The sequence below is a fragment of the Hemitrygon akajei genome, chromosome 1, assembly GCF_048418815.1.
Source record: "Hemitrygon akajei chromosome 1, sHemAka1.3, whole genome shotgun sequence".
Taxonomy (NCBI): Eukaryota; Metazoa; Chordata; class Chondrichthyes; order Myliobatiformes; family Dasyatidae; genus Hemitrygon; species Hemitrygon akajei.
This window is the reverse complement of record NC_133124.1, coordinates 55,848,896-55,868,377: the sequence shown is the minus strand read 5'-3', so window position 1 is coordinate 55,868,377 and position 19,482 is coordinate 55,848,896. Positions and strand designations below refer to the sequence as shown.

At 40.5% G+C, this 19,482-nt stretch overlaps 1 protein-coding gene across 1 annotated transcript in view; it reads left to right on the top strand.

Annotated features, from left to right (window-relative positions):
• Positions 1-327: 327 nt before the first annotated feature.
• Positions 328-19,482, top strand: part of rock1 (Rho-associated, coiled-coil containing protein kinase 1) — a 159,135-nt gene continuing 139,980 nt past the window's right edge. The window contains exon 1 of the mRNA XM_073043500.1: positions 328-1,182. Coding sequence (XP_072899601.1) covers positions 1,090-1,182 — 93 coding nt within the window. The 5' untranslated portion in view covers positions 328-1,089. The remainder of the gene's footprint in view (positions 1,183-19,482) is intronic.

Here is a 19,482-nt window from a genome sequence, read left to right as displayed (position 1 = left end):
TCTACACACTTTGGCCCTTCGCAAAAAAAATTTCTGGGCAAGTTCTTCACTTTTGAGTGGTTAGCCCCGGTTCTGTTTTATTCTAGAAACACGGTTCCCTATAATTGTACTTCATAGATATTTTCCATTCAAATCTTCCGCCGCCCAGAACCAGGACAACTGCACGCTTACCCGGCACCGTCAACTGACGCATGCGCGTTGTATCAGCATTGCGCTGAAAATTGACGCGTACGCAATGTGTTCAGGCTGGGTTTGCGTTATCGGCGCATGCGTCGTGTGCTCAGGCCGGGTTCGCGTAATTGGCGCATGCGTCGTGTGCTCGGGCCGGCTTCCTGTGAGTGTTTGAACAGGAAGGCGGACATGTTGATCAGGAAAAGAAAGTTGCAACTGACGGCTACATTTTCAGGAAGGAAAAAAATTGTTCTGCATTTTTGTCGTCTTTGAGAAAGAACCCGGAGAATAATTATCTTCGTTGCTTTTTGCTTTGAAACAAGTTTAATAATGAATTTAAATGAGCTGCTGGTTTTGTGATCTACGTTAAGCGATGTACACAGAGGATGTTAAATGCGCGCCGTGCAATACAGTCTGAAGAAACATTTGCAGAAGTTCATTTTCCTGAACTGAAGCTGTCAAGATACCAGATGTGTTGTTCAGGCCTTATATAACTGGAGGTTGTTACAGGAGCTTGAAAGTGTGATTTCCTGCAAATTGAACTTTTAAGGCAAAATTGCACATTTCTACTGTTTCAATACGTAGATGACGAATGTATATATTATATAGGGTATATTTTTAAGTGCAAATCAGAATACTTTTTGGTAAATAAGTCACTGCCCTCTTAAGTTTTGAAGAGAAACGGGAAGTCTATTTATTTTTAAATGCGGCAAAAATTCTCAGAAACTTCATGGGAGGTTTTATGGTTCCGAGTGTTGGGGAAAAAATGTTGGGTGAAACAATGTCGTGAAGCGGTTTGCAACGATTGTTAAACCCATCTTTTCGAGGCTTCTGAAGGGACAGGTGTCATATCGGAAGTGCTTATTTTATATCAATTTTGTTTACTTTAATTGGAACAAAACTTAATGACAGTACACAATGTCGTCTGGAGAAAATTTGGAGGCTCGGTTTGAAAAAATTGAATCCATGTTAAAGGATCCCAAGTGCGAGGTGAACTGCGAAAGTTTGCTGGTAGGTGAAATCTAATGCATTGCTTGTGATACACCAGCTGTATTGATCGTGTATAGATGTGAACTTTCAAGTATCAGACCGAGATTTATAATGGATAGTTTTCAGAAATTTATCATTTTATATTTCCACCAACACATTTTGTATGATCAGTGAGATTGTTTACGTTTTAATCTAATCAAATTCCCTTTGAATTTGATTTGTACAGTATTTTGGAATAATTAAGTGCTTGTGATAATGCCTTTTGTAATGCTCTAATAAGGCACCTTAATCTCTCAAGTTTAAAAATTCGATTATCAAAGTATACAACGTTGAGTTTCGTCTTACAGGCAGACACAAAACAAAGAAGTACAATCGAACCCACTTTAAAAACCTGCATCAAAGATTGTCAAGCACCCAATGTGTGTAAAAAATCAAATCGTGCAAACAATAAAGTCAAACACAGAGCATGAATCGCAGTGAATGAAGATTTCAAATTATGGAGTCCACAACCGCGGAACCAGTTCAGTGTTGCAGCCGGTCCAGGAGAGTGATGGCTGCAACTACAGAGCCAGTTCAGCGCCGAGCTTTGCTTTATTGCCAACATAAAAAAAAAGTTTTTGGGTTTTAAAATGAGATCGACGGATTAGAAGTATTCTTATGATCAAGAAGGCGATTCAGTTAAAAGTGTTGTAATGAGAATTACTGCTTATTTTTATCTAAATCGTTCTAGGGTGCTTTTGGGTGGAGATTGAAAATGTTAATTTTTATTTTCTATAATTGTGGTTTGATATACACTAAAATAATTTTCTGGGTGTTATCAAGATGCTTTTTCTGGCCAACTACAATATTTGCCAACTACAGTCTCACTTTATGGCAATGCCTAGATTTCAAAAGGGTTTTGTCTGCAAAGCATTTTGGGACATTCAAACATAAAAGGGAGTGTATAAATGCTCATATTTTCGTTGTGTTTTTTGGATGGTCTGGAGATCTGCATCTGTAATCCTTTTTAGCCACTGTATTGGTTAGGCCTGGTTCACTCTGTGTGTGTGTGTGTTCATTGGTTACTGTCCAGGTGCTGAGAGGGCTTTCTTTTGAAAATGGTAGATTGTGTGGCACTTGCTTTGTGATAATTTTATTTCATCAAATTAACTTAATGTTTTCAGGATCTTGCTGTAAGATGGCACTGTACTAATTGCATTTCTAAAATAAGTCAGATTTGCTGATGTACAGCAACTCCTTGGGTTCATTCTTGAAACCCTGTTGAGGTTTTTCATTTCACCAGTTATCACTTTGTATATTTGGATAGTCAACTACTTTAATCTAATCCCTTCAAAATCTGAAATCTTCATTCTCTGAGTAATTTCCTCCAAGGGGAAAGCATCATCGTATATGAAGTAAGAGAAAACTACAGACTAATAAAGTTTGCTTTTGGAAAGCAAACGTCAAATTCTTTTAATATCCCTTTCTTTGTCATCAATAGCCTTCATTTGAATATAATGTCACATGAAGCTTTCATTAATGAAATTCCATTGCTCAAATCTATTCCTCAAATAATGAATTAATTTGGCCCCTTTTAGACAATACCTAGAGAACATTCAATGATGGGCTGATATAGTGAAAATTTTTGTGCCATGCAATAGAAATCTGCTTGGTTATAAAATTTAAGACTTGACTGAATGACAGTCAACTTGATTTCTATATGATCTTGAACACATGGCATCTCTAGCTGTACCCAATTGGAAATGATCCCTTTGTCCTAAGCATCCATCCCACATCTGCTAATGAACACTACCTTGTATTTTTTAAATCTCTTTTCAAGTTCTCTCAAAGAAATTTAACCCTAAAACATTAACTCTATCACTTTTCATTGATGTTGCCTAATATACTGGCGGTTTTCTAGCATTCTGTCCTAATGGTGGGTTTGCATTGGATTGTGCATTGAGTATACTCTGCATTGATCTCAGTTGTTACAGATTCATTCATTATCTCAAACTTGGCTTGACACTGATCATTTTGAATCCGTGTTTCTCAAATTTTTGCCAGGAAGTTGTTGAGTTGCAGCTTGAGAGTGTGCTTGAAGGAAGGACCACAGCATCAGTTTTGGATTCATAAATTCTGGAGCTTTCAGTGGGCTTCACTATGCATGATGTTAGGGCATAAATAACACCACCAAGCTATCTGAATCTGGAGTGCTTGGTGCCAGCCAGAACCCAACACCTTAAATGTGTGTTTAAAAAATAAATATACACCTACCCTGAGTTGGATGCTTGTTTGTTGTTTGAATTTGCTGAGAAAGCATCAGCTCCAATCAGACTATTCACTGTATGTTCTAAATGCCCTTCAGACACATGGTTGACCATGGAGTGCTGTTCCTTGTCTGACAATTTCCAGCAAGACAAGTCAAAGCATTTTGGATTGATGTTCAATAGCATTACCACTAGTGAGATTCCTCCATTTTTAACATTGTTGTAATAATTTAGCAGAAACTTAATTAGGCAGATCAGGGCAACATCAAAGGAGGATAGGAGTTTCAAAAATCTTAATATTTCATGTAAAATGCACTAGCCTTCAGAGTATGCTGTTACATTCAGAGTATAATGTACTGTGACGGTATTGTAGGTGGTGGGGGAGCAATATATATTTTTAAAGAAGTTGGCTGTTCACATCGTTCTTTCAGGATAAGCTACCTATGTCAAGAACTTCACATTTCATTAGCTGCTTTAATTCTCACCATCAGCTTTGTATTGAAATCTTGCATTGAGTCTCATTCAATTTCTTGTGAGTGGTGCAGTTAAATTCGCCTGCAGTGATACCTCAGCATTGCATTTTGCCACTGCACAACTTGCTATAATAATAACAGAAAATGGTGAAAGCTTTCAGCTGGTCAGACAATCATCTTTCTTCAAACATTCTTCTGTCAACTACTATATCCTCTAGTTTTTGACATCCTTGCCTATGGAAATAGATTATGTGAATCTACCTGGATTTTCCTTTGATTTTAAGTAATTATATTAATTTCCCTCCCTCATCGTGACTGCTCACCTTCATAACCATTATTCAATTTTTAGAGAAAAACAAAATTCTGGAGGTGCTCAATAGCTCAGGAGCAATTGTTAATTCAGTTTCCTCCCCCATGTTTCTGGTTTCTGACATTTATCAGAATGAATTAGATTTGCAAAGAGAGAAGGGTTGGACAGAATAAAAGAAATATTTTGTAGCAGAATAAGATTCAAGTTTGTGTGGGTAATATAAATGCTGTTGATGCTATCTAAGAGAGTGACAAATGCTTGTTAATATCATTTGATCTGTCCAGTGAAGTGTAAGTATAAGGACATGAATGAGGGCAACATAGCAAAAATGAAAGAAAGTTGGAACTATGAAAAACTCAGTTGATATTATCTGAGTCCTGATGAGGGATCTTGGCCCAAAACATCAACTATTTACTCTTTTTCCATAGATGCTGTCTGGCCTGTTGAGTTCCTCCAGCATTTTATGTGAGCTGCTTTTGATGTTATATTTGGACAACCTTGTGTTATAACTGGCTAGTTCTAACAGTTTGCTGATTTCTGTATTGATTTCTAATGGCTGCAGTGTATCTAGATAGAAGATGCAATGCTCTTCTTTGAGCTTGCTTTTGAATGCTATCTCGGCCACAGATGCAGGTGAGAGTGAATTAAAATGATCGGCAATAAAAGCTCAGGATTAGTGTATGGATTGATTGGAGGTGTATTGAAAAGTAGTCAATCAGTTTACATTTTTATCACAACAGAGAGGAGAGCACATCTGGTGCATTGCATGCAGTTCATTAAAGTGCAAATAGTACAAGTGAATTGCTGCTTCAGCATGACTCCCTACATTGGATGTCATGGGGAAGCACCTTGTGTTATCAGACAACTGCCTTTTTTTTTGCATTACTTAACTACATCCTCCCTAGATAGACCTTTGGGATCACACTTTACCAGTTTGTGGGTTTCAAAATGGCAATGTGATGAGAGGGCTTGTGGGATAGAGAGCTACCATGGGTCATAGAAGTCTGAGAAAGACTTCAGTAAAGTCAAGAATTTACCTAGAAAATTAATAAAAATAAGTTAAAATATACTCTGCATGCCAACTGCTATGTGATTGGGATAGCCCCATCTCCTTAGGGAGTGGCTTACAATGTCTTCAGACATTTATGTATGGGTATATTTTACCCAATGTGAAAATGGGACTTTCATTTATAAAGGTTGGGTTTTGCTGATTTAGAAAGCTGGAAATCTTTTGAGAATTCCACATTATTTAATGGCTGTGAATGCTCAGTTGATTAGACTCAAAAGTAACAGATAATATGGGTATAGTACAGGAAAAAGGTGTTGAAGTTGTTCTTTCTGTTGTATTGTTCTGCAAAAAATTGCCACTTCTTACCTCAGAGTTTACTGATCTTACAGCAGTTCCTCCTCTGTACTTTCTGCCACCATCTGCACGATGGCACTAAATTTGCATTTCTCACCTCTCCTTCAGTGGATCTATTCAATCAGAATTAGGTTTAATATCACTGACAATATCCTGAAATTTATTGTTTTGCAGCAGCAATACATTGCAGTGCATAATAAAAAAACTATCAATTACATTAAGAAATATGTATATACATAAAATTAAATAAGTTCAAAAAAGAGAGCAAAACAAAGTGAGTTCATGTTCATGGTTCATTTTCCATTCAATGGCAGTGGGGGAGAAGCTCTTCCTGAAAAGTGATGGTCTGGTTCATTCTTGCATTTATGATGGCACCCACTTCAATTCTCTTGGCATCTTTTCATACAATTGTACAAGATGCAGATCTGACCTTTCAGCACCCCCCCCCAAAACCACACCTTCACGCATCCTTAATTTCATGCGCTCCTTCGACATGAAGTAGCAATCGTGCTACTTCCAATGTACTGTTCTCCATTCCTTAGAATGGATGTGTTCATCTCCGTGTTGTGAAAACCAAATCTAGGTTAGAAATTGCTTTGCAAAATTCCATTGTGCAGTCTTCAAAGATGTGATCTTGACCATCCTTTTGCTTGCCACACTAATTCTTACCTTGCTCCCACTCTGACTTCTGTCTTTGGGCTCCTGCATTAAATTTGCTCTGTTCTTCATTGGAACCAAAAACCAGCACCCACATGTAATCCTTGTGTCTTAGCTTTGAAATCAATGTTTTTTTTTCAGGGTGTAGCGGAGTTGGCCAGTACTGGTTATGACTGTACTGTTAACTGGTTTATTTCTTTACAGACGCTACTGGACATGCTGGCTATTTCCACCAGTGTGCTTATTTCACATTTTCAGCTTTAGGCAGTGTTTTTCAATTTTATTTCAATTCCAGTGTTACTTTCTATCTCTTCTATTCCCCCCCCCCCCCACAATTCTTCTGTTTTTATTCATTTCCTCATATTGATATCCTCTTGAGACATTACCTATAGTTTACAGGCCGTCACTACCTTTTCTCAGCTGGCCCTGGCCCCATTTGCGCCATTCAGTCTTCTCTGGTTTCCATCTTGTCACAACCCTTGTTCTCTGCATTTCTCCCCTTCACTAGAACTTAAAATTTAATTTCTAGAGTTTCTTAATTCTGAAGAAAGGCCTTTAATTTGAGAGTCTAAACTCTGTTTCTTAATTCACAGATGCTACTTGACCTACTGAGTCTTTACAGTGTTTTCCTGTGATCCATTTAGGAATTTTATTTTTTATGTGGAAAATTAGGCAGACTAATGCAAGGAATTACAAACTCAGTATCTGATTTTTTTTTAATTCTCTCCAGTCCTGATGAAGGGTCTAGGCTCAAAATGTTGGTTGTACTCTTTTCCATAGATGCTGCCTGGCCTACTGAGTTCCTCCAGCTTTGTGTATGTGTGTGTGCGTGCTCCTGTGGCCCATACTCCGGAGGATCTTCAGACTGTCCTTGCTGTGGCAGTGAGAGCGTACAGCAGGATGGGGCTGACTGTCAATACCACCAAGACAGAAAGTGGTTTGCCAGTGGAGTGCTAGTGTCCCACCCACCCTACCCGCCTTCACTGTTGGCGATGAAAAGCTGTCAGTAGTCCCATCTTTCAAATATCTGGGGAACATTCTCTCTGAGGATAGCGGCTTTGACAACGATATCCAGAGCTGCATTAAACAGGCATCAGCTGCCTTTGGAAGACTTTGGCGTAGAGTCTTTCAGAACAGTAGCCTTCGTCCCTCCACAAAGGTCACCGTATACCAAGTGGTCCGTGTCACCACCCTCCTTTATAGCTGTGAAGCTTCAGTAATCAGCAGCCATCACATCAAGTCCTTGGAGCGCTTCCACATAAGCTGCCTTCAGCGCATCCTGGGAATTACCTGGCGTGAGCGGGTGCCTCACACTGAAATACTTGTAAAGATCAACTGCAGAAGTATTGCGGCTGTGATCACCCAGCGTCAGCTGCAGTGCCTGGGGCACATGATAAGGATGCCCCCATGTCGGCTACCCTGCAGAGTGTTATATGGTCAGCTACATCATGGTCAATGCTTAGCTGGAGGGCCGAAGAAACACTATAAGGATCTGATGAAGAATGCTTTAAGGAAGTGCAAGATCAGACCTGAGGACCTGGAGGATGTTGCTGCTGACCGTATCACTTGGCGACAGCTGTGTAGGGATGGGGTTCGTATTCTGGAGATGGAAAGAACAACCAGAAGAGAGCCAGGAGAAATGCAGCCATGGTTGCCATCATTACCACCACTACCACTACCACATATACATGTCCCACCTGCAACAGAGCTTGTGGGTCCAGGATAGGACTGTATAGTCATCAAAGATCTCACTGTTAAAGGAGTGGACATTGTCGTCAGATTTTGATGGACAGCCAAAGAGAAGAGTGTGTTGCTTGGATTTCCAGTGTCTGCAGATTTTCTCTTGTTTGTTCATTCTAATATTTCAACATCCCACAGGCTTGCTCTCTCACTAACAAGGGAGGGACAGACATTGCTCCTTCCACAGCGGCAGGGGACACAACAGTTGCTATTTCAATGTTAGACAGTTTGAAGCATTGTTTTTTATTTCAAGTTCCCTGAATCAGCAAATTGATTACCGAGCACAGAGCCCTCTGATAGCCATGCTCGCTGTTTTTGATGTTCCATCTCCTGCTACACTTCAGTACATGACACTGACGAGAATTAATGTCCTCAGAACTGCGTAGGCCTCGAAGCTGCCTGACTTCAGGTCAAACCTGGCCGTGCCAAAATAAGACGGATCGGTGAGCTCCAAGAACGGGAACTCGCTGTCATGCAGAACTGTAGTGTTGCTGTAGATCAAAGATCCTGATAGGACCCCAGTCAGAAAAGGAAAATAAAGACATTAGAATAGGAAGAATTTAACTTTTACCTTGATGAGCTGGGAGAAGTCACCCTCTGGTACAGTCTTTAGGTTGATAGATTCTTGTTTGATCATGGCAGGAGATTGGGATTGAGAGGGATAAATGGATCAGTCATGTTGAAGTGGCAGAGCAAACTTCATGGGTCAAAAATCTTCATTCTGCTCCTATGTCTTGTGGTCTTATCAGTGAAGTTACTAACCATACATTGTACATTCTTCAACTAATATCAAAGAAGATACGAAAAGTTTTTTTAAGTATATAAAGGGTAAAGGAGAGTTGAGGTTAGATATAGGACCGATAGAAAATGACGCAGGAGATATTGCAATGAGAGATGCAGAGATGGCAGAGGAGCTGACTGTGTATTTTGCATTAGTCTTTGCAGTGGAAGACATCTGCAGTATACCAGACATTCAAGAGTGTCAGGGAAGTGAAGTATGTGCAGTGAAAATTACAACCGAGAAGGTGCTCACGAAGCTTAATTGTCTGAGGGTGGATAAATCTCCTGGACCTGATAGAATGCACCCTTAGGTTCTGAAGGAAGTAGCTGGCGAGATTGTGGAGGCATTAACAGTGATCTTTCAAGAATTAATAGATTCTGGGATTGTAATGGATGGCTGGAAAATTGCAAAAGTTACTCTGCTATTCAAGTAGGGTGGGAGGCAGCAAGAAAGGAAACTATAGACATGTTAGCCTGACATCAGTGGTTGGGAAGTTGTTGGAATTGATTGTTAGGGATGAGATTACGGAGTACCTGGAGGTACATGACAAGATAGGCCAAAGCCAGCATGCTTTCCTGAAAGGAAAATCCTGCCTGACAAACCTACTGCAATTCTTTGAGAAAATTACAAGCAGGGTAGACAAAGGAAATGCAGTAGATGTGGTGTACTTGGATTTTCAGAAGTCTTTTGACAAGGTGCTGCACAAGAAGCAGTTTAGCAAGATAAGAGCAGATGGAATTACAAGGAAATTACTAGCATGGGTGGAGCATTGCTGATCGGCAGAAAATAGAGAGTGGGAATAAAGAGATCCTATTCTGGCAGGCTGCCAGTTACCAGTGGCGTTCCACAGGGGTCAACGTTGGGACTGCTGCTTTTTACGATGTATGTCAATGATTTGAACTATGGGATTAATGGATTTGTGGCTAAATTTGCCAACAATACAAAGATAGTTGGAGGAGCGGGTAGTGTTGAGGAAATAGAGCAAAGAATAGAAAACATGGGCAAAGAAGTGGCAAATGGATTACATTGCTAGAAGGTGTATGGTCATGCACTTTGGTGGAAGAAATAAATGGGCGGATTATTATTTAGATGGGGAGAGAATTCAAAATGCAGAGATGCAAAGGGACTTGGGAGTCCTTGTGCAGGAAACCCTAAAGGTTAACTTCCAGGTTGAGTCCATTGTGCAGATGGCAAATGCAATGTTGGCATTCATTTCTAGAGGTATAGAATATAAGAGCAGGGATGTTGAGGCTTTATAAGGCACTCGTGAGACCATACTTGGAGTATTGTGTGTAGTTTTGGGCTCCTTATTTTAGAAAGGATATACTGACATTGGAGAGGGTTCAGAGAAGATTCACAAGAATGATTCCAGGAATGAAAGGGTTACTGTATGAGGAATGTCTGGCAACTCTTGGGCTGTATTCCCTGGAGTTCAGGAGAATGGGGGGTTTGGGCGGGGGGGGGGGGGGGGAATCTCAGAAACATTCTGATTGTTAAAAGGCCTGAGCAGATTAGATATGGCAAAGCTATTTCCAATGGTAGGGGAGTCTAGGACAAGAGGGATGATTTCAGGATTGAAGGATGTACATTTAGAACAGATGTAGAAAAATTACTTCAGACAGAGGGTGGCAAATCTGTGGAATTTGTTGTCACGAGCGGCTGTGGAGGCCATGTCATTGCGTGCATTTAAGGCACTTAAAACTTATCTTTAAACTTAGATAAGTTTTTGATTAGCTAGGGCATCAAAAGGTATGAGGAGAAAGCAGGGGAGTGAGGAAGGATGAAACAACAAACTAGGAAGTTAATTGGTGAAAGAGACAGAAGGCTATATAAGAAAGAAAATAATGGGTGGGAGGGGAGCACCAAAGAGAGGCGATGGGCGGGCAAGAAGATAACATGAGAGAGGGAAAAGGGGATGGGGAAGGCACTATTGGAAGTTTGAGAAAACAATGTTCATGCCATCAGGTTGGAGGCAACCCAAACTGAATATAAGGTGTTGTTCCTCCAATCTAAATATGGCCTCGTCTTGACAGTTGAGGAGGCCATGGATGGACATATCGGAATGGAAGTGGAATTAAAATGGGTGGTCACTGGGAGACCCTGCTTGTTCTGACGGATGGAGCATAGTAGCTCGGTGAAACCGTCTCCTAATCTACATTAAGTCTCACCGATATACAGGAGGCCATACAGGGATCACCAAACATAGTATATGACCCCAACAGACTCACAGGTGAATTGTCACCTCACCTGAAAGGACTGTTTGGGACTCTGAATGATAGTGAGGGAGGAGGCACAGAGGCAGATGTAGCACTTGTTCTGTTTGCAAGGGTAAGTGCCAGGAGGGAGGTCAGTGGAGAAGGATGAATGGGCAAGGAAGTCATGTAGGGAGCAATCCCTGCGGAAAGCAGAGAGTGGAGGGGAGGGAAGGACGTTTTTGATTGTGGGATCCAATTGGAGGTGGTGGAAGTTTCGGAGAATTATGTCCTGGATGCGTGGGGTGATAGGTGAGAGCAAGAGGAACCCTATCCCTGGTAGGCTGACGGGAGGATGCGGTAAGAGCAGACATGCATGAAATGAAGAGATAGAGTTGAGGGCAGTGTTGATAGGGGAGAAAGTGAAGCCTCTTTCTTAAATAAAGGAGGACATCTCCTTCATTCCAGAATGAAAAGCCTCATTCTGAGAGCAGATGTAGTGGAGATGGAAGAATTGAGAGAAAGGGTGGCATTTTTTACAAGTGGCAAGGTGGGACGAGATATAGTCCAGGTATCTGTGAGTGTCTGTTGGTTTTTAATAGACATCAGTAGATAAGTTGTCTCTGGAGATAGAGAGAATGTGATCTAGAAGTGTCAGAAATGGACCAGGTGAATTTGAGAGCATGGGGGAAGCTGGAGGCAAAGTGGATGAAATCGACGAGTTCAGCACAGGTGCAGAAAGCAGCACCAATGCAGTCATTGATGTAGCACAGGAAACGTGGAGATGGTCACCAGTGTAGGCTTGGAACATAGACTGTTCCACGTAGCTGACAAACAGACAGGCACAACTGGGACCCGTGCAAGTGCCCATGGCTACTCCTTTTGTTTGAAGGAAGTGGGAGGAGCCAAAGGAGAAATTAGTTAGGGTGAGGACAAGTTCCACTAGGCAGAGGAGAATGGTGGTGGAGGTGAACTGATTGGGGCTGGTGTCCAGAAAGAAATGGGGAGCTTTGAGTCCTTCCTGGTGGGGGATGGAGGAACACAGGGACTGGACATCCATAGTGAAAATAAGATGATGGGAGCTAGGGAACCTGAAATCCTTGAAAAGATAAAGAGCATGTGAGGTGTCTCGGATGTAAGTAGGAAGAGACTGAACCAGTGGGGATAAAACAGAGTCAAGGTATGCAGATTGTGGGGCAGGAGCAAGCTGAAACAACGGGTCTACCTGGACAAGCAGGTTTGTGGATTTTGGGTAGGAGGTAAAAATGGGAGGTTTGGGAAGTTTATCAAACTTCCAATAATGCCTCTCTTTCCCCCCCCCCCCCTCATCATTTCCCATCTCCTTTTCCCTTCTCTCACATTTATCTTCGACCGGCCCTTCGCCACCCTTTGGTACTCTCCACCCCTTCCCCCTCCCACACTTTTTCTTTCTTCCATGGCCTCTGTCTCTTGCACCAATCAACTTCCTAGCTCTTTGCTTCATTTCTCTGCCAAGTTTCACCTATCGCCTGGCCCCACCTTTCAAATCTACTCTTTGGCTTTTTTTCTCCAGTCCTGCCGAAGAGTCTCGGTCTGAAACTTCGACTGTACTTTTTTTCATAGATGCTGCCTGGCCCGCTGAGTTCCTCCAGCATTTTGTATGTGTTTCTCAGATTTCCAGCATCTACAGATTTTCTCTTGTTTGTGATCAGTATCTAATTTTAAATTTTTTCTTGCAGCAGCTTCCACTAATGTGGGTATATTGTGATGTCTGGAGATGTTGAGATTTTTGTGCAATACTTAGTAGTTTGTGGAAAGCTAATTTGTCGAGTAGAAACCAATTTTGGTATTTCTATTTCCTATGTACTACTTTTAGTACATTCTCTGGGAACTGAGGGGGAAACAAGTTTGGAACATAGTCAGTAAAGAGATCTTAAATGTTACAAATATATTACCATCAGTGCTATTCCTAAAATAGAAATACTTATCATTCTCTGGATGAACTATGTAAGTTTAAAAAAAAAAGGAATAACAAACATCAAGACTTTAACTCTTTGTTTTAAATTTGTGCACAATTGAAAGTTAAATTCCTTGGCGTTATCAGAGGGTCTATCCTTGGACCAGCACTTAAGTGCCATTACAAACAAGGCATGACTGTGCTCTTATTTACGAGAAGTTTGAGCAGATGAATGATGGAAAGTATCCTGACTTGTTGCATCGAGACCTGGTATGGAAATGCCAATGCCCAGGAATGGAAAGGCCTACAAAATGTAGTGGATGCATTCCAGTACATCACAGGCAAAGCCCTCCCCATCATTGAGTTTATCTACAGGGAGTGCTGCCACAAGGACGCAGCATCCACAATCAAGAACCCCCACTATCAGAGCATTCGCTTCTTGCTGCTAACATCAGGAAGGCGTTACAGGAGCCTTCAGTCCCACACCAGCAAGTTCATAAACATTTATCAGTTTCAACCATCAGGCTTCTGAACCAGCATGGAGAGCTTCACTCAGAGTGACTCTGAACTGATTCTGCAATTTATAGACTCAACTTCAGACTCTACAACTCATTCTCAGCATTACTTATTTGTTAACTTGTTTATTTCACATTAGGTATTTGTACATTGGTTGTTTGTCAGTTTTTGTGTTTAGTTTTTTATGGATTCTGTTTTATTTTTGTTCTACTGTGAATACCTGCAAGAAAATGAATCACAACTTAGTATATTTTGACATATACATACTAAATAAATTTACTTTGAAGGTTTTATTTCTGCTCTCTCAATAAAAGGATCCTCAAATGTGCCTTAAGGAGTTATATAATACCCTGTTCTCTCCAACACATCTGAAAGCTGTGGTATGGTTTCATCCAAGGATCGGATGTTTAACCAATCTTCAGTTTTGTTTATTATTGTCTTTGTCTTTGTATTCTAGCATCATGGTCATTTGATGAGCTTTATATTGTTTTGAAAGAGTGGACACAGATATAGTACCTGAAAATTTGAACTTGATCGATGTTTCTTTAAATGATAATTAAGAACATTGATGTTACCTGGAGTTTGAAATGATATCTAAAATATGATGTTTTTGTGGATAGAACATTATTAAAATCAGCAATGAATCATTTTGAAATACTTTTGCTAGAGTAGTCATATGGTCTTCTGTACATATACCATTAATTCTGTGCTTCTGTGTTGCTTTTAATATCTCATTGTTCCCGTGTCTGTGATAAGAAATTGTGGGAAATAGTGATTTGCAATGATCATGCCCATTTCAAATTGTTAACAAGATTATTTTCTTAGTGTTGTATTATTGAAAAAATAAACCTGATAATCATTAGGAATTTTCAAAGTTTTATTATTGAATCCATGTTATTTCCCAAGTGTTAAGAAAATTCATTTTATCTGACCTGCAGAGGAATTTGCAGTAGGAGGGGAAAGATCCAGTTTTGCCCATGTAGTTAATCAACAACATGGGTAGAACAAGGAAAGAGGTTTGGCTGAGTGAATTTGAGCAGCTAAGGGCTAAATTAAAATGCAGAACCAAAAAGGTGATAATCTCTGTATTACTACCTGAGTCACGTGCAAATTGGCACAGCATCATGAAGATTAGCAAATTAAGTGCATGGCTCAAGGATTGGTGTGGGCAAAGTGGGTTTAAATTCATGGGAAACAGGCACCAGTATTGGGGAAGGAGGGAGCTGTTCCATTGGGATGGGCTCCACTTGAACCATGATGGGCCTGGATCCTGGGAAGTTGCATAACCAGGACTGCGGGTAGGGTTTTAAACTAATATCAGGGGGATGGGTTCAACAAGTTGGAGAAGTATGGATAAAGTAAAAAGAGAAAAATGTGGCCAAAGATAAAGTACAAGCAAAAGTTAAAGAAGAGAAAAGTCAAGTGCAAAAGGGCAATGATTGCTCAATTTTAAAAGCACCATGAGTGTAAGGGCACTTGATCTGAATGCCCATAGTATTCGAAACAAGGTCAGTGAACTTCTGGAACATTTCAGTACAAAGGGGTATGATTTAGTGGCTGTTACAGAAACGTGGTTGCAGGGTGAAGAGGATTGAGGATTAAATATTCCACTATGGAATGGTACGGAAGGATAGGCAGGAAAGTAAAGGAGGTCAGGTAGCGCTTGTAATTAAGAATGAGATCAAGGTAATATTGAAAGGTGATATAAGATCTAAGGAACAGAATGTTGAATCCATCTGGGTAGAGAATAGGAACAGTAAAGGGAAAAAAATCACTGGTATCAGTTGTCTGTTGGCCACCAAATAATAACATTACAGTGGCACAGGCAATAAACTGAGAAATACCTGAGGTACCAAGAATAGAACTGCAGTTATTGTGGGGAACCTTTAACTTGCACGTAGATTGAGTGAGTCAAGTTGGTTGAGACAGTCTTGAAGAGGACTTCAGAATGCATATGTGATGGCTTTATTGAACAGCATGTTACTGAGCCTACAAGGGAAATGTGCTATCTTGGATCTGGTCCTGTGCAATGACACAGGTAAAATTAGTGATCTTGTAGTTAAGGATTCTCTTGGAAAGAATGATCACAGTATGATTTAGTCTGTCATAAAAGTGGAGGGTGCAATAGTTTGATCTAAAACCAGTATATTATGCTGAAACAAAGGAGACAACAGGATGAGGGAGTAGTTGGATGGGGTAGACTGGTAACACAGGCTTATATGGTGGGATGGTTGAGGAACGGTGAAGGACTTTCACAGTGATCAACAAAATATATTCTGGTTCAAAGCAAGGGTAGTGTGGGTGGGGGGAGCCAGCCATGGATAACTAAGGAAGTAAAGGAAGGAATCAAATGGAAAGCTCTTGTGTAGAAAGTTGCCAAGAGTAATGGAAAACTGGAAGATTGGGAAAACTTTAAAAAGCAGCAAAGAGCCACTAAGCAAGCAATAAAAAAGGAAGATAAATTATGAAAATAAACTAGCACAAAATATGTAAACGGATAGTAAAAGTTTTTATAATTGTATAAAGTGGAAAAGGGTGGCCAAAGAGAAGTAGGTCTCTTGGAGGACAAGAAGAGGGAATGAGGAAATGGCAGAGGCTTTGAATGACTACTTTGTGTCCACCTTCATGGTGGAGAATGTCTAATATGCCAAAGGGAGATGATATGGATGTGATGGGAGGTGAGGACCTTGATACAATAGCTATCACTAAAGAGGTAGTGCTGAGCAAACTTGTGGGCCTAAATATAGATAAGTCCCCTGGTCCTGATGGAATGCATCCCAGGGTACTGAACGAACTGGCAGAGGTTATAGTAGAGGCTTTGGTGATAATTTATCAAAAGTCTCTGGACTCTTGGCAGGTCCCGGCAGATTGGAAAAAGACTGTTGTCACACCACTGTTCAAAACAGGATGTAGGCAAAAGGCAGGTATCTATAGGCCAGTTAGCTTAACATCTGTAGTTGGGAAAATGCTTGAAGCTATCATTAACAAAGAAATAGAGAGCATCTGGAAAGAAATGGAGCCATCAGGCAGACACAGCATGGATTCAGCAAAGGGAGGTCCTGTTTGACAGATTTACTGTTCTTTGAGGATATAATGAGTATAATGATTAGTTGCTCTATTATGAGAGGCATTGATCGTGTGGATAGTCAGAGACTTTTTCTGAAATAGCACGAGAAAGCACAGATTTAAGGTGCTTGGAAGTAGGTATGGAGATGTCAGGGGTAAGTTTTTTTTATGCAGAGTGGCGAGTGCGTGGAATGGGCTACCGGCAGTGATGGTGGAGGCGGATACAATAGGGTCTTTTAAGAGACTCCTGGATAGGTCCATGGCACCTAGAAAAACAGAGGGCTATAGGTAACCCAAGGTAATTTCTAAAGTAAGTACATGTTCGGCAGAGCATTGTGGGCTGAAGAGCCTGTATTGTGCTGTAGGTTTTTTATGTTTCTATTACAGAAGGTTGTACTTAAGAAGTTTTCTTCCCTACACCCAACTATCATAAGAGGAGCAACACATATCTATAATGGTGCCTGTCCTGCTGAGTTCCTCCAACTGTTTTTTGTGCTGCTCCAGATTCCCTGCGTCTGCACTCTCATGTCCCCACAAGAGGTGAAAGTATAGCCCTACGGGTACTTCAGTTTATGACTATGTTTAATAATGTGCAATCACTAGACACTCAGGGCTACTCTTAGACTGAATTGAAGTGTTTGTTGCTTGGTTTTTCCATTGTAAAGGAGACCACATTGCGAGCAATAAATGCAGTATGCTAAATTAGAAGCAGTGGAAATGTTTCACTTCAAGGATACATTTGCGTTCCTGGATAGTGGGATAAAGAGTACCTATTGCATCTCATGGTTACAGGAGAAGCTGTCCTAAAAAGTGAGGTGGATGTACATGAAGGTGGAAGAATGAAACAAGGGGCTTTGAGGAAATGGCCCTTATGAATGCAGAAAGGTGAAGGGTCAGTTTTTGCAGCACTGATTCTTGGGATTACCACAAGATCAATGATAACTCTGATTTTGTGGGTTCTGAGGTAATTGAAGTCTATAGGAGAATTCAGATACTTCCACTGGAAAGGCAGAAGGTGCCTAGTGGATGGAGGTGGTGCGTCCAGCTATTTATGCAGGGCTTCTGTGTGCTTCCAGTGCATGAGCTCAAGATAGATAGATAGATACTTTATTCATCCCCATGGGGAAATTCAACTTTTTTCCAATGTCCCATACACTTGTTGTAGCAAAACTAATTACATACAATACTTAACTCAGTAAAAATATGATATGCATCTAAATCACTATCTCAAAAAGCATTAATAATAGCTTTTAAAAAGTTCTTAAGTCCTGGCGGTAGAATTGTAAAGCCTAATGGCATTGGGGAGTATTGACCTCTTCATCCTGTATGAGGAGCATTGCATCGATAGTAACCTGTCGCTGAAACTGCTTCTCTGTCTCTGGATGGTGCTATGTAGAGGATGTTCAGAGTTTTCCATAATTGACCGTAGCCTACTCAGCGCCCTTCGCTCAGAGGAATGCTCAATATCATTCCATATACTGCTTTAACACTTCCGAAAACTTGTTGCAAATTTTCAAGGACGCTCTGCACACATTCTTGAGTCTTTTCCCCTGTCTAGCAGATATTCTCTTTCCAAGACAGAACTTGGACTAGTGCTGCAGGAGTCTGGAGTAAAGCAGGTGAACAACATGGCCTATCTAGTGGCGTCATCTGAGCATAAGTTGAGGCCTTAATGCTGGTGTGATTGCTGAATGGTTAGTGTTTTTTCCCACTTTATGCATGTACTTTACACCCACCCCTTCAATCTTTGCATTGTGCATGTTCTTTTAAAAGAAATGAGATTACTTATCTCTGATTTCTATCTGAATCTATAATGCATTCCTTAATAAGCTTGAATTTAGGTTGCATGTAAGAGACAGGCATCTTGTTTTGACTTTGAATGCCAGCACATCAAAGAACAGTATTTACAGAAACAAGTTGGTCAACCCAACTGGTCACATATATGCTCCATTCAAGCTGATGTGATGTGAAATTATCTATTTGAGTTGATGCATTTTTGAATAATATTTCCAGTTTATTCTTTCAAATTACTTTTATCACTGCCACCAGAGATGAGTTGAGGGTCATAAAATTTGGTATGTAGAAACTCAAACAATTCAATTACCATCAAGGGGAAAACATTCCAATAGCTGAAGTCATGCCTTGCTGAAAGTGAAGATTTTTGGAGATCAATTGTCCCAGTTCCAGTACATTTGTATTCAAGACTCACTGATCTTCTGTTTCATCACTGACTTTCCTTCATTGTATGATTAGGAATGGGGATGTGTGCTTAGTTCGATATTTTTTTTAAAGATTTGCAACTCCTTTAAAAAATGAAGCAGTCCATGCCTACGTGTAGCAAAGCTTAGACAGCATTGAAACATGGGCTGATAAATGGTCATTTGCATTTCTATCATGGAGGTGTCATGGAGCAAATAGCTCTAGAAGGAGAGTCAGATTACCTAAGCCTGTCACATGATGGTATTACCTCATCATGTCCTCCACCGTCAATATCTGGTCCTACACTTCTCTGCTATAGGAAACCTCCTCTTTATGTACACACTATCTAGGCCTTTCAATATTCAATAGGTGTAAATAAAATCCCTTCTTTATTCTGCAAAGTATAATATACAGCACAAGAAACAAGTCGGAAGTGTGAAATGCCACTTAAGAGACAAGAGACTGCAGATGCTAGAATCTGGACCATCAGACAACCTGCTGGAAGAACTCAGTAGATTGAGCAGCATCTGTTGGAGGAGAGGAGTTGTTGACATTTCGGGTTGAAACTTGCATCATACCACAAGGATGAGAATATTTCCAATAATTATATTTAGTTCATCGCTATTGGCACCAATTGACTACCCAAGCATACATTTTTGCAGCAGTGATGCACAGTGCCTAACATTTATCAAGTCACCTCTCATTCTTCTTTGCTCCAAAGAGCAAAGCTCCAGCTTGCTCAATTTATCTTCATAAGATATGTTTTGCAATTCAGGTACCATACAGTAAATCTCTTCTGTACCACATCCCTCTGATAATGAGGCAACCAGAATAGAGCATAA